The sequence below is a fragment of the Schistocerca gregaria genome, chromosome 2, assembly GCF_023897955.1.
Source record: "Schistocerca gregaria isolate iqSchGreg1 chromosome 2, iqSchGreg1.2, whole genome shotgun sequence".
Taxonomy (NCBI): domain Eukaryota; kingdom Metazoa; phylum Arthropoda; class Insecta; order Orthoptera; family Acrididae; genus Schistocerca; species Schistocerca gregaria.
Window position 1 is genome coordinate 451,265,723 of NC_064921.1, and position 13,695 is coordinate 451,279,417.

Consider the following 13,695-nt stretch of genomic DNA (forward strand, 5'->3'; position numbering starts at 1 on the left):
TGAGTACCGGGCGTGAGCCGTGCTTCGGTAGCTCAGATGGTAGAGCACTTACCCGCGAAAGGCAAAGGTCCCGAGTTCGAGTCTCGGTCGGGCACACAGTTTTAATCTGCCAGGAAGTTTCAAATGTTATAATTATTATTTTTTAATGTACGATATTTACGTCGATGGAAGTGCATAGTGACTGACTCAACCACGGTCAGTATTTTATGGCCTGAAGATGACCGTTGTCCTAGCGGATATGTTCGTTGTAATCCCACTTTCGTCTTTATGGTTATTTCACGCAGTGTTGCCTTTCTGTTAGCACTGACAACTCTACGCAAACATAGCTGCTTTCGGTCGCTAATGGACGCCGCTGAAAGCCAATGCTTGGAGTTCGGTATTCTCGGCACACTCTTGACACTATGGTTCTCGGAATAGTGAATTCCGTACCCATTCCCGAAATTGAATGTCCCACGCGTCTATCTCTATCCACCATTTCACTTTCAATGTCTATTTATTCCTTTCGTGCGGCCATAACAACGTCGGAATCCTTTTCACGTGAATCACCTGAGGAGTACAAGGAGGACATGTGCCTGACGCCTGTTACAGTTGTATATTGGATACTATTAAGGAAGGGGCGTAAGTTTATTTGAAATTTTTTGTTCAGAATGACAAGTATTACCACCTCTCAAAGCATGTACCTTTCCTGCTGACTCATTCTGTGTAACAATACTGAACGCCTGTGGTGGTCGAGGCGACAGCACCAGCTCCGTCAATGCACTGCCCTTGTGTACACGATACTACCGCTAACTGTATGTGTGCCTTTCCCATGTCTTCTGTCACCTCAGTGTAACTCACTTACCGTACGTTATTTGTGATGAATACTGAATATGAAATATCGAATGGACACTATATCCAGCTGATAATGTAATGAAGTACTAATGTATTTGTTACATATATCAGCAGTTTATTATCTTGTCAGCTGGACAGAGCGTCCATTCGTGGCAAAATAATCAACACAACACCTATTCGCAGCTCCGAATAGTGGCTGCCAAGGGGGAGATGACCACGAGAAAACGATGGAATAACAAAGCAAAGTTAACTCTGTATGTGTCGGAGCATGGAATGTTCGAAGTTTGAACGTTGTAGGAAACAAAAAATCTGAAAATGAAAATGTAAGGACTCAGTCTGGATATAGAGGTGTGTTGTGAAGTGAAATGGAAAGAATGTAAGATTTCTGGTCAAACGAATATATGTTGATATCAACAACAGTAGAAAATGGTATCACTGGAGAACAAGTCATTAGGTTTAGGGATGGAGGGCAGAGAGCGAGATACTGTGACCCGATGTTCCCTGTAGATTGGAAAGCAGTCCAACAATAGTTCTGGTATACGTGTCATCGTCGCAAACAACAGTTGAACATAAAGAGAAATGACATGAGGACATTGAACGGGTAATAAAGTATGTAAAACAAATCTAAGACTCTTGGGGGGAATGGAACGCGGTTATGTGGGAATGCACAGATGAGGGTTTACGGAAGATAATGTGTGTGGCATTAGGAATGAGACAGTAGAAGGACTGATTTCTGCAATTATGCTCAGCTGGTAATATGGAATACTCCGTTAAAAAAAACATCCTAGGTAATCTAGGGAAAGATCCGGGGACACTGGCGCGTTCCAGCTGCATTACTTCTCGGTTAGACACAGATTCCGAAATCAGATACTTAATTGTTAGGCGTACCCATGTGCACATATTGAATGAGATCGCAATTTAATGATGACTAAAATTATAGTGGATCATCCAAAGAATTCAGTGTAGAAGGAAATGCTATACTGAAATACTGAAGAATAATGAGAGGCATTTCAAGTTCGGTAAACATGTGGACAATGCGATAAGAAACACCAAAGGAGTCCGTCCTGATGAAAAGGAGTGGAATTTCCAAAATGGGCAATCACAGAAGGGAAAGATAAACAAAGGTACAAGTAAGATAACTGCGTAGAATCATTGGGTAACATATAAAACAATTCAGTTGACTGAGGAAAGAAAGACTTACTAAAATGTTAAGGGAAGTCAGTAATACAGCAAAATCCCTTGGGATGGAAATAAATAGTAAGTACATGGTAGCCAAGGCTAAGTGGCTGCAGGAAAGATGTGAGCAAATGATCATCGGAAGCACTGCCTCAGCGCATAGCTGAGTCAAAAGAACCTTCGGTGAATCTGGAAACACGTTTAGTAAGTATGCAGTGGGAATACCACTGCTAAACAGAGAATGGATACTTGAAAGTCTCTGTGATGGGAGGACGTGTCTTATGAATGATAGAAGAAGAAATTTGAGTCAAAATGGATAACATATGGGATCAAGTATTAGAGTAAGTATTTAAATACATTTTGGATGAATTTAGCTCAGATAAAACAAATGGGATATACAGCTTGTAAATTCTAAATTATCAAACCAGAGTGACTCGAAAAATAAACTTCACATGAAAATGTGTGTAAAATCTAAAGTTTATTATTTTCGAGGGGACATCTGCTGGTGCTAAAATTAGCCGGGCACCCCAGCCCACTGGGGCTGGGGTGGAAGGAAACTATAAAATTTCAAATGGAGACCACGATTTTTATTGCAGAATCAGATTCTACATAAAGAACTACGTACATTTTGTCTGAAACATTTGTTTTGATTCTTGGTAGCTGACGCTGTAATTCGAGAGAATCCATGTTCTGAGAATTGTGTGGAAAATGGTTACGGATAAATAAAAAATATTTACTTCGTAAATTTTGCTTCGCTTAAAATAAAACTCTCCCTTTCTCCCCATAAGGTGGATTTTGAGAGAGAGAATTAGATTTTTATAAATGTAGACCCAAATATTATTAATTTTTTCCCGCAGATTCGGGTAAGTTATGTTTGTTGCGTGGTCATGCTGCCACACAACTTTTAATCATTTTTAATCCAATTTTATTTTAATTTAACTATTCATTTTATTTATCCGTAACCATTATACACGCAAAAATTAGAACATGGATTTTCTTGAATTACCCAGAATGAAAACAAATGTTTAAGGCAAAATGTACGTAGTTTTTTTTATGTAGAATCTGATTGTCCAATACAAAAATGGGGGTTCCCATTTGAAATTTTAAAGTTGCCTCCCGCCCCAACACCCGGGTGGTGGTGGGCTAATATTAGCTTCAGCAAATGTCCTCCTACAAAATAATTAACTTTGTATTCTACACATTTTTATCGCGTGAAGCTTATTTTTCCAGCTATTATGTTTTGTCAACTTAAAATCTACGCACTGTATAACATTCCATCAGAATTTTTAAAGTCACTGGGGGAAGAGCAACCAAACGACAATTCAAATCAATGTGTACAGTCTATGAGATACTCTGCTACTATCAGACTTTCGGGAAAACATCATCCACAAAATTACGAAGGTACGAAGAGCTGATAAACTCTAGAAATGCCGCATAATCAGCGGAACAACTCCAGAAACCAAGCTGCTGAAAAAAATTGTATACAGAAGAATGGAGAAGAAAATATATGTTAAATTACATGCCGATCAGTTTGTCTTTCAGAAGTAAAAATTTGCGCTTCATTATGAACCAAAGCTGAGGAAAAACAAAGACACCCTCATAGATTTAATTGACGTGCAACACGGGTTACCCAGTTTAAAATAAAGCAAGATGTTCAAAATTGTCGTAAAACAGCTATAGGAAAATGCGGCTAATATAAAATATGCACAACAAAAAACGACTGAAATACTAAGAACGAAGAGCCCGGATTAAAAATATCATAGGACAGGAATGAAGTATTTAGCGCTTACTGTTGTAACTACGCATCGAAGAAACATTGACGGAATTCAAAGGGAAGTGAAAGGAGTGGCTTTAAAATCCAGCGGGAGATGATATCGATGGTAAAATTCGCTAATGACACTGCTTTTCTCGGTGAATATGTGGAAGAATTACAGGATCCGTTTGATGGAATGAACAGTATAAAGGTCCAAACCTATTCTCCTGTAACCTTTCTGCAACTCCTTCCCCTACAAGAACATTCTAGTCTCCCACGATTATCAGATTTTCATCTCCCTTTATGTACTCTGTTACCATTTCAATATCCTGATATACTTTCACTACTTTATGTTCAGCATGCGACGTCGGAATGTATACCTGAACTATCGTTGTCGGGGTTGGTTTGCTGTCGATTCTGATAATTCACATGAATCCGGATTGGACGACAGAGTGTTTCAGTCCGTTATTGCTTGTGTGTTGCATTAGGCTAGGTGGACATTTCTTTATGATTGTTACAGTTTTTCAAAGAAATTTCTTGGCAAGCTCGAAAAATTGTGGACCCAATCTTTCTGATTACCTAACCAGTCTATAACTGCGGCATTTATTTAGACACATAATGCTCGGTCTTGTCCAAGTCGCAAGTTTAATGCCATGAGTTAACATGGAAACAATTTACTCTTTTTCTCGCTATTGATTGTAACTATAACGCAGCCTAGTTGTAGCGAACACTTTTTTCCAGTTTAACGGATATGGCCTCGAAGCTACGATACTGGTCGTTAAAACATTAGCTGCAAGAGCAACCAAGCGGTACTCATTCAGTATGATGAAAGACTGTGCGTAATATTCATAAACATTAAGGGTAAAATAGTAATTCTTACTTATTAACTCTTAGTTTTAACGATTTAACATCAGACTGATCTTGAATTTGCAACGTTTAAAACTTTCATCGTGGTGAATAAATAATTTGTTTCTTACTTTGGAGTAGACCATATCCTGACCATATCCTTCTTATGCTAATGTACGTCTAATGTTCTTCCTCAAAAGCTAGTGTAATTTATTAGCTAAATTTTTAGTTCCTTTATTGAAACTCTTAGAAAATCTTATAGCAATACTGACAGTAAACAAAATGAACTCGATGGCCTCAGAAATGCTTTCCTTTCCCTCTTTTCGATTTAGAATAACATCTTTAACAGTTGGAGTGTAGTGTGAGTAGCTGAACGAAATTTATATATATATATATATATATATATATATATATATATATATATATATATATATATATATATTCTGTTTCTTTCATGTAAGTGGTGATGAAGACAGGAATTGATAAGTATTAGTAAGAGGCACACAGCGCCTTTGTTGAAAATGTGTACTGCTGCAGCTATGCAGAAGTACGACTAATGCAGAGACGATTTAGAAAAGTTTCTTCTTTTATATTTCATTACGCTACAAATTAAATTTCAGTTCTAGTATATAACTTACTTTAAAGCAGTAGCGCGATGGTTCTAAGAGCAGGCATTTTTATTTGCAGGAAGAAGATGTCCGAGGAACAGCTTCATATTCCAGCAAGATTTTCAACACTGAGTGTGACTAATGATGGTTAAGGGCACCTGTTAATGCGCTCGGTGGATCAGTGCTGGATTCGCTTCTGGAACACGTACGAAAGAAATTTACATTTCATACTGGCGATATTTTCAAGTGTTGGCTCACTCGCTGTGGTTGACTCAGACACCTTCCTCATTAAAGTAAGTGGACAAATCGTTATTTCCTGAGGGATAAAGGGGACTTCCTGATTAGGAATTACACCTATTTCCGTATTGACAGATACGCTAGAAGTATGTTAAAGAGACTATTTTACTTTTCAAGGGCCAGTTAATAATGTGGAAATGTGTGATGACAGGGTGCTCTCTTATTGAGCTGCGGACAACGTAAAGAAGTCATCTAAGCGCAGCATAGTGTAAATCGATGTTCAACACTTATCGTGGTTGTACCTTCGTGACTTGTATGTGAACTGAGAGTGTATATAAGTGGCAACTGTAGGATCTGCTGACTTGACGAGTGGAGGTATAGTACCAGGGGAGAATTTAAAAGGCCGGCACAGACCAGTAGGCTGGTGGAGCCCGGGCGGCGATGCCCGCAGCTGGAGCAGGAGGGGCGGTCCGCGGCGGTGGCAGCGGGCAGCGATGAGGCCCCGCGATGAGGCCGCGCCGGCGGCATGCCGCTAGCCCCTCCCGCCGCCGCCGCCGCCGCCGCCGCCGCCGCCGCCGTCGCTGCCGACGCCCGTCGCCGACGAGTGCTCGCGCCGCCAGTCCCGGCGCCCCACCCCCACCCCCAGCGCCCGCCGCTGCCGCTGCCGCTGCTAGCAGTGCTGCTGCTCGCGCTGGCCACCGTGTCGCCGCCTTGCTGCGAGGCCGGCCCGCGGTACAGCTCCCGCATCGTGGAGACGCGGTCGGGCGCCATCCGCGGGGTCATCCTGCAGCTCAACTCGCGACACCTCGAGCCCGTCGAGGCCTTCCTCGGCGTGCCGTACGCCGCCCCCGCGACGCGCTTCTCACCGCCACAGCCGCCGCTCGCCTGGCAGGTGGGATGCCCTGTGTAACACGTTGTGCCACACTTGTAGTCTGTTCACGGCACCCTGAACGAATTGTCCAGGGTTGCGGGGAGCCTACAGAACTCCAACAAAGACATCTGAGGGAAAGGGCTGGAGGGGGGGGGAATGAAGTGCGGCATGCGGCAACAGTCCGTACTTCATTCACACAATGGAAGCAACCACATATGTTCAACGACATGTCCTCACTGCATGGCACGGCAAATAAGTAACGACAATCACTGCTAAACATTCGAAGTACACCGATGTACTTAACTAACAAGTGCAGTAAACACATTTACTTCACACTGAGATGGTAAAAGTCGTAGGATACATCCAGGCATCATGTCTGACCTCCTTTCCTCCGGCATGTACCGCAGCTCGATGTGTCATGGACTGAAAAAGTCCTAAGAAGTCCGCTACATAAATATTGACGAATCAATAGTAGCCCATAGTCGCGAAATTGTTGCAGTGCAGGATTTTGTAGATGTACTGGTTTATCGATTATGTCCCGTCAATGTTCGGTTGATCGAAGTAGCACACTGGACTCGCTTTCGGAGGGACGACGGTTCAAACCCCCGTCCTGATATAGGTTTTCCGTGATTTCCCAAAAACTTTTGAGGCAACTGCCTGAATAGTTCCATTGAAAGGGCACGGCAGACATCATTTCCCATCCTTTCCTAATACGGAGGGACTAATGACCTCATTGTTTGGAGCCCGTCCCCAAATCAAGCAATCAACCAAACGTTCCATAAGATTTATGCTGGGCGTTCTTGGTGGCCAAACCATTCTCTCGAATTGTTGACAATGCTCTTCAAACCAGTCACGAACAATAGTGTACTGTGACTTGGCACTTTGTCATTCATAAGAATTCTATCATTGTATGTGAACATAACGTCCATCAATGGGTAAAAATGGTCTCCAAGCATCCGAACATCCAGAGGATACAGTCCATTCTAAGTTAACACAGCCGACATCGATATGGAGCCACCACCAGTACAGTGCCGTATTGAGAACTTTGGTCCACGGCATCGTGAAGTCTACCATACACTCGAATAATTGCATTAGCTCTTACGAACTGAACTCTGGACTTATATGACCAAGCCATGGTTTTCCAGTCGTCTAGGGCCCAACAGACATGGTCGTAAGGACAGGCCAGCCGGGGTGGTCGTGCGGTTCTAGGCGCTATAGGCTGGAACCGCGTGACCGCTACGGTCGCAGGTTCGAATCCTGCCTCGGGCATGGATGTGTGTGATGTCTTTAGGTTAGTTAGGTTTAAGTAGTTCTGAGTTCTAGGGCACTGATGACCACAGCAGTTAAGACCCATAGTGCTCAGAGCCATTTGAACCATTTCGCAAGGACAGGAGAGGCGGTTTAGGCGATCTCTTGCTGTTAGCAAAGACACTTGCCGTCTGTCTTTCGCTACCACAGCCCTTTAACGCCAGATTTGGCCGCATTGTACTTCACGCCGTGTTGCTTGTCTGTTGGCACTGACAACCTACCGCAAACGCAGCTGCTCTCGGTTGTTAACGCAATGGTGAAAGGTAATGCCAGAATTTTTATATTCTCAGCACACTTTTGATACTGTGGGTGGCGGAATGTTGAAGGCCATTATGATTTTTCAAATTAAATGTGCCATGCTCTGCCTCCTACTACCATTTGGTGTTAAAAGTTTGTTAATTCCCGTCGTGTAGCCAAAACCATGTCAGAAAGTTTCTCAACTAAATCACCTGAGCACAAATGACACCGCCGCAAAAGCGCTTTGTGTACGCGATATTACCGCCATCTGTATCTGTGCACATCGCTGTCCTATGACTTTTGTCACCTCAATGTATTGTTACATCACCAATATCGGCAGTGGCCTGACACTATGCCATCGTGGTCAGAAGTCGTCCGACGTTCACCGGGTTCAGCTGACCCAGAACTAGGGGGCATCTTATCTTTCAGGGTGTTGTGAACAAACTATACCGCAGCATATACGCTACCGTATTAAGCATCATTTCCCATAGAGCCACGTGGAATAGCCACAACCTTCTAATTATCGCTTCAAATAAATTAATTTTCATATTATCAACAAAAACGTTGTTCGTTATCTGCTATTTTCTCCTGTTTTGAAATCATGCTGGAGTTATAATTTATGCTTTTATTACATGAGTTTTCAAGAACTTAAAATTTACACTAAAGATGGTCGCAGAGTGTCTGAAATAGATTCGCTGTAATGAATATTTCAAAACTCCTTCGACCGTAGTTGCCAATTTCCTTGTATACAATATTTACATGGCAGTCGCTAAGCACATGGTTCCTAATGGAATCCAACTTCAATTAATTTCCTATTATTGATTTCCTTGTCAGGACACTATTTCCAGAACACAGAAACTCCAATAGCCTTGTTGTTTGCCTCGATAAGTTCCTACCCTGCACCAAGAATGTTCAAGTAGAGGATACATGAGCAAGCACCCCCGGATCTTCTGTTATTCAGTACTCACAGAAATGGTCGCTTCATGTTTATTTTGCAACGAGGGACGCCCACCTCAGGACGGTTTAATTATATACAAACAGGATACAGCCGATCATTTACTGGGGTTAGATACCTTTGCAGCAATATCATGCGACATTTTATTCGTCCACACGGAGATGTAGCTAGACTCTGGAGTGCCCATCACTGGTTGAGTGCTATGAATTAGTTCCTTTCTGGATTTCAGTCGGTAAACTACAGCAAATCGCTGACCTGACTTAGTCTCTACACATCACCATTGAAGGCATATCTGACAGCAGGAGCAGCTGTTCCAACTGTCGAGAATAGGTTGGCGACACGAATTTTCTTCATATATCCTGACAGGTTTCGGACTGTATTATTGATAGTAATGTCAACTTACTAGCTGTACTACTGTGTACAGGTGAGGCGTACTGTGAAGCTACAACACACAAAGAAAGAGCAGATGGTGTCAGGACGTCACAGCTAGCGCCACAGGTGTTGGCTTTGAGAGTCCTCAAATTGTTGTTCTTTGCACTGAATTTTGGTCTGTTGTTCTAGCAGTGTTTCTTGAATTACAGTGTAAGATGTATAGTAACACCCAGGTATGCAAGTGTTGGTCAGTGTTTTCTGTGTGCTCGTACGATCGCATTACCGTCTCATGCTGCTAGTGGTTCCTATTGAAAATGGAGTAGAATGCTGATAAGGTCGAATTATCGTGTGGCAATACGTTTTCGGAAAAGGCGGACTTGATGCAGCTGTATCACTCCAATTCAGTTGGTTTTATTTTCCCCCTGGACGCCCCTGACAGAAGCGCATAATTTCTGCTGTTACTAAACGCACTTCATCAATGTCCTGAGACTTTTTGATTTCGCTTCTCCAGCGCAATGTAACGGTACTTTGGCGTTGCGATTGATGAGTGTAACACGATTTTGTTTGCTGGTATCCACTCGGAAACTAACAAAAACATAACTGTAATATATTCTTTTCTCTTTTCAATGTGCAAACTGAAAATTTAAAGTACCCCACTTTACCATGTAGGATGAGCTTCGCATTGTTTATCTTAAACTACGCTACGCAGCAGGCAATCCAGATATTCTTACATTGAACTAGCAAACAGGATAACAGCATTCACGTACATATTGTCCCTGATGACGACAAAATGACGTCGTGGAAATGTGAGCTCATCCGCAGTGCACTGTTATTTAAAGAAGTAAATAAATAAACAAAAATACATCTTTACACACAAGCAGTGTTATAAACTTCTAGAGCTACAATTTATAATAGTAATATCATTTACTTATATAAAGAGTGTATCGTAATTAATAACGAAAACGGACATGAGCGAAAACTTATTACAGGTAATCCCTTTCGTGAGATAATGGCACCAAAAGCGATCCTTTAGTTATATTACTTTGAATGTTGGTTACATGCCTTTATTGACTTTCGTATTATATACTTTCCTAGTTATTCAAAAGTATTTGCTATGTAATCTTTTCGTCTAAGACTAGTTTACTTTCCCTAAAACTTTAACCCATTGCCCTAAACTGTAACTACCTTAACTTATCCGCTAAATGAAAAGTAATAAAGTGTTTCTGAGAGTTTGTATATTTAATTAGCTGTTACTCCCCAAAGGTGTAGTGTGTAAATGTTGTTCAGCTCTGACAATTAACAAGTATACTAATAAGGCAGTCACCTTTCATTACTACTGAGGAGATATCTGAACCTTAGTAATTGTGTTCCAATGGTCAAGAATTAGATGAAAGCTCTAACTACGTAAAACCTTGTGCATAATGCCTATCAGTTGGTTCTACGTAGGCACAAATATCTATAGTCTGGTCTAAATTTACTAACCCTGTCTTCAGTCAAGCTAGGCAGAATATTTTCACTGCTGGCGTCTAATATCAGATCGGTTACGAATATGCAGTGGCTTATCTAGAATTATCTAAAATATTATTTCAAATATTCGCACGCACATGGAGTCATCTGATAATGCGCAATAATGAATATTTTGAAGGATTATGGATCATAGTCGTCCAATAAAATAGTGATTTATATAGACCAGAAGAATGGGAAAAAGCAACTATTCTGCAAATTAGAACAGGACAGTGAGAAGCACTTTCTTTACTAGCATCCAGAAACCAACGATACAAACGACGTAAGTACACCACTGAAAAAAAGGATCCATTAAATGAAACCTTACACGACGTACCATATAATTGTCGATCCATGTTTTGCAACTTAACATATAAGAGCGCTAACACTGACAATCTAATCTGAGTTAATAACTCATGAATTACTGATTGACACGAGGTTTCGCCAATAGCATATCAACTACCTCACTACAAATTTCAGTCCCTTTCCTAATACGTCTACTTCATACTAGATCTATTCGCCATCCCTCCTAAATCTATCTTTGACCACTATTCTCCCTCTTCACTCACAGAATAAGCATGACGTCTGGAGAGTCTCTTGCTTTCGCTGTCATAATTTCCACACTCGCTGTACAATCGCGGTTGGCTGTGTTCCAAAAAACCTCAGTAGCTAGGTTTCATTCCCCTCCTACCTAAAACAAAAACAGTCACTTTGCCTCCAATGGGAGATTATGTTACCAGACTGTCCATCTTTACTGAATCCAGAACTACTAAAAGTTCAGATCTTAAAGTCCATTGTTTAAATATATTGTTAGTCACTTTATGGATCTATGATATATTTAAATACGCTAATAACGAATGCAGGAGTTGCTGGTAAATATGTATATGCCATAACTGGAGATTTTGTGATATGATGTATATTTGTTTTGTTTCTCTTAGCTGGAGGTCTTCAGATATTGTCCGCTGAGTTCCCAGGATGCTTACGTTTATGCACTATGTGTGATACTGGAAGTTATATCTTTTTACTTAAGGAATTCATATGTTAAGGAACTCCTTTCAGCCGGAAACCAAGGAAACCTGCTGAATACAGATTCCCAAACGTTGGTCTCTAGTTACATCTCTTCCTGCATTAAAAATCATATGTGATTCTTCAGAACAGGCGACTAGGGTGGACGTAGCAAGGACATCGACACTACGACACATTCTGACGCCCACGTCTTCGCGACCGCGGGGTGAGGGGATTTAAATTGGCCGCCCGCCCTCAGGATCTCAGTTCGTCAGCGCACCTGACGATGACGACATGTCTGATCTCCGACATATTCTGCCCGTTGGACACTATGAACCGGCAGTATACCTGTGGACTGTTCGAACAACAAATCATATATTTGTAAAATAGTTAGAATGTTAAAAAAAATTTTGCTTCATTGAAGTGGACTTAAAGCAATCTAGACTTATTTTATTTACATGATTCAACTAACAATTTAGGAAAACTCTCGTCTCAAATGTGAGTTTTTGACCCTAACACATGTTACTCTACTTTGCGTGGAGAACTCTTAAAACAGAGGGATCTAATAACAAAGACGTGCGGGTGATGAAACAGCATGACGCTCCCAGTCTGCTGAGGACTGAGGTCACAAATTCATCTCTTAATACTTTATCAGATTGGTGGCTTACAGGGATACGGATGATTCCTGATATGGACTTCTCCACAGTGGTGGATCCTAAACATGCGATATTGGGTTGAAAGGGTAATTATATGTCCAATAAAAATAGCCTGAGAAGAATGGGGTTATCTCAAAACTTGTTCACTTTTCAAAATCTGTTCGGAACTGTTTTTTTTTGGGAATTGGTACATCTGCTAATAACAACATCAATTACTGAGAGTTTCATTAGGATAGCTCTTTGACCATACATCGATATTATTGTTCAAAATTAGGTTTACTTAGAATCTTTTCAAGTCCACACCAACAAAATTCGTTGCTCTTTAAACAATCACGGTCACTTAATTCATCATCGTTACAGGAAACACACTGTTGTACTCGTCCATATTCACTCACACAGCGGTTATGAAGAGAATGTTTCTCCCTTCTCGCATGAACTGCTTCAGTCTGCACGCTCAAATTTCCGAATTAATTTACGTGACACTGCCACTGCAGCATGCACATGTTTTACTTGATGTTATATGATAAACAAATTCATCAACTTCACTGGAAGTTCGTTGAAGTTGTCGCACTCTTTACTTATTCATATGAACGGTCTCACGAAGTTCCACACTTTATTACCTGTCTTCAACTTCTATTATAGTGCACTAACTCAGGCCTTCGCATCTTTGGCGCTCTGCTCGCCATGCTTTCTATATCCATGACTATACATTTTAAGGACAGAACTCACATCAAAACTTCCCCTCCGCCACTTCCACCAGCTTAATTTATATAGGAGGTATTGGAGGTTACAAGTGGACAAATCCATATTTTTCAAGATTTAATGTCAAATCAGCTGTGTCATGTACAGTCGTGGACAAAACGAGCGAGACCCCTCACCTTTTCTTTATGCTGATCCGCACAGCTTTAAAGTCTGCTACACAGCATAACAGGCAAGGCTACGAAGTGCTACCAACATACTTTGCAAGTTCACTCAGCTAATGTGCTGAGATAGCCAGCACTGCAGAAATCGCGCTTGGAAGAGGCCACAACATTGTCTGCCACCACTTCGTGAAAAACGAAATACCTCAAGTATAAGCCAATGTGTTGTACTCGCATATCTGTGACAGTGACTTGGATATAAAGTGTGATTATGGATAGAATGTATGCTCAGATTGCGAATCTAACATCATGAATAAAGACAAGGCGAAATGAATTAGGCGTCCTTCCCCTTCTGTAACATCAAATATATTTTAGCTATTCTTTCTTAAATGAACTGCGCAGAAAATAATTCACCGGAAGTGAATAACTTTATAGTAACACCAGATGATATCAACAGCTTGCCTGCGCGGGTTAGCC

General features: G+C 41.2%; 1 protein-coding gene across 1 annotated transcript in view; it reads left to right on the forward strand.

The window, feature by feature from the left end:
* LOC126325620 (neuroligin-2-like) overlaps positions 1-13,695 on the forward strand; it is a 402,316-nt gene that overhangs the window by 77,109 nt on the left and 311,512 nt on the right. The window contains exon 2 of the mRNA XM_049995264.1: positions 5,294-6,343. Coding sequence (XP_049851221.1) covers positions 5,978-6,343 — 366 coding nt within the window. The 5' untranslated portion in view covers positions 5,294-5,977. The remainder of the gene's footprint in view (positions 1-5,293; positions 6,344-13,695) is intronic.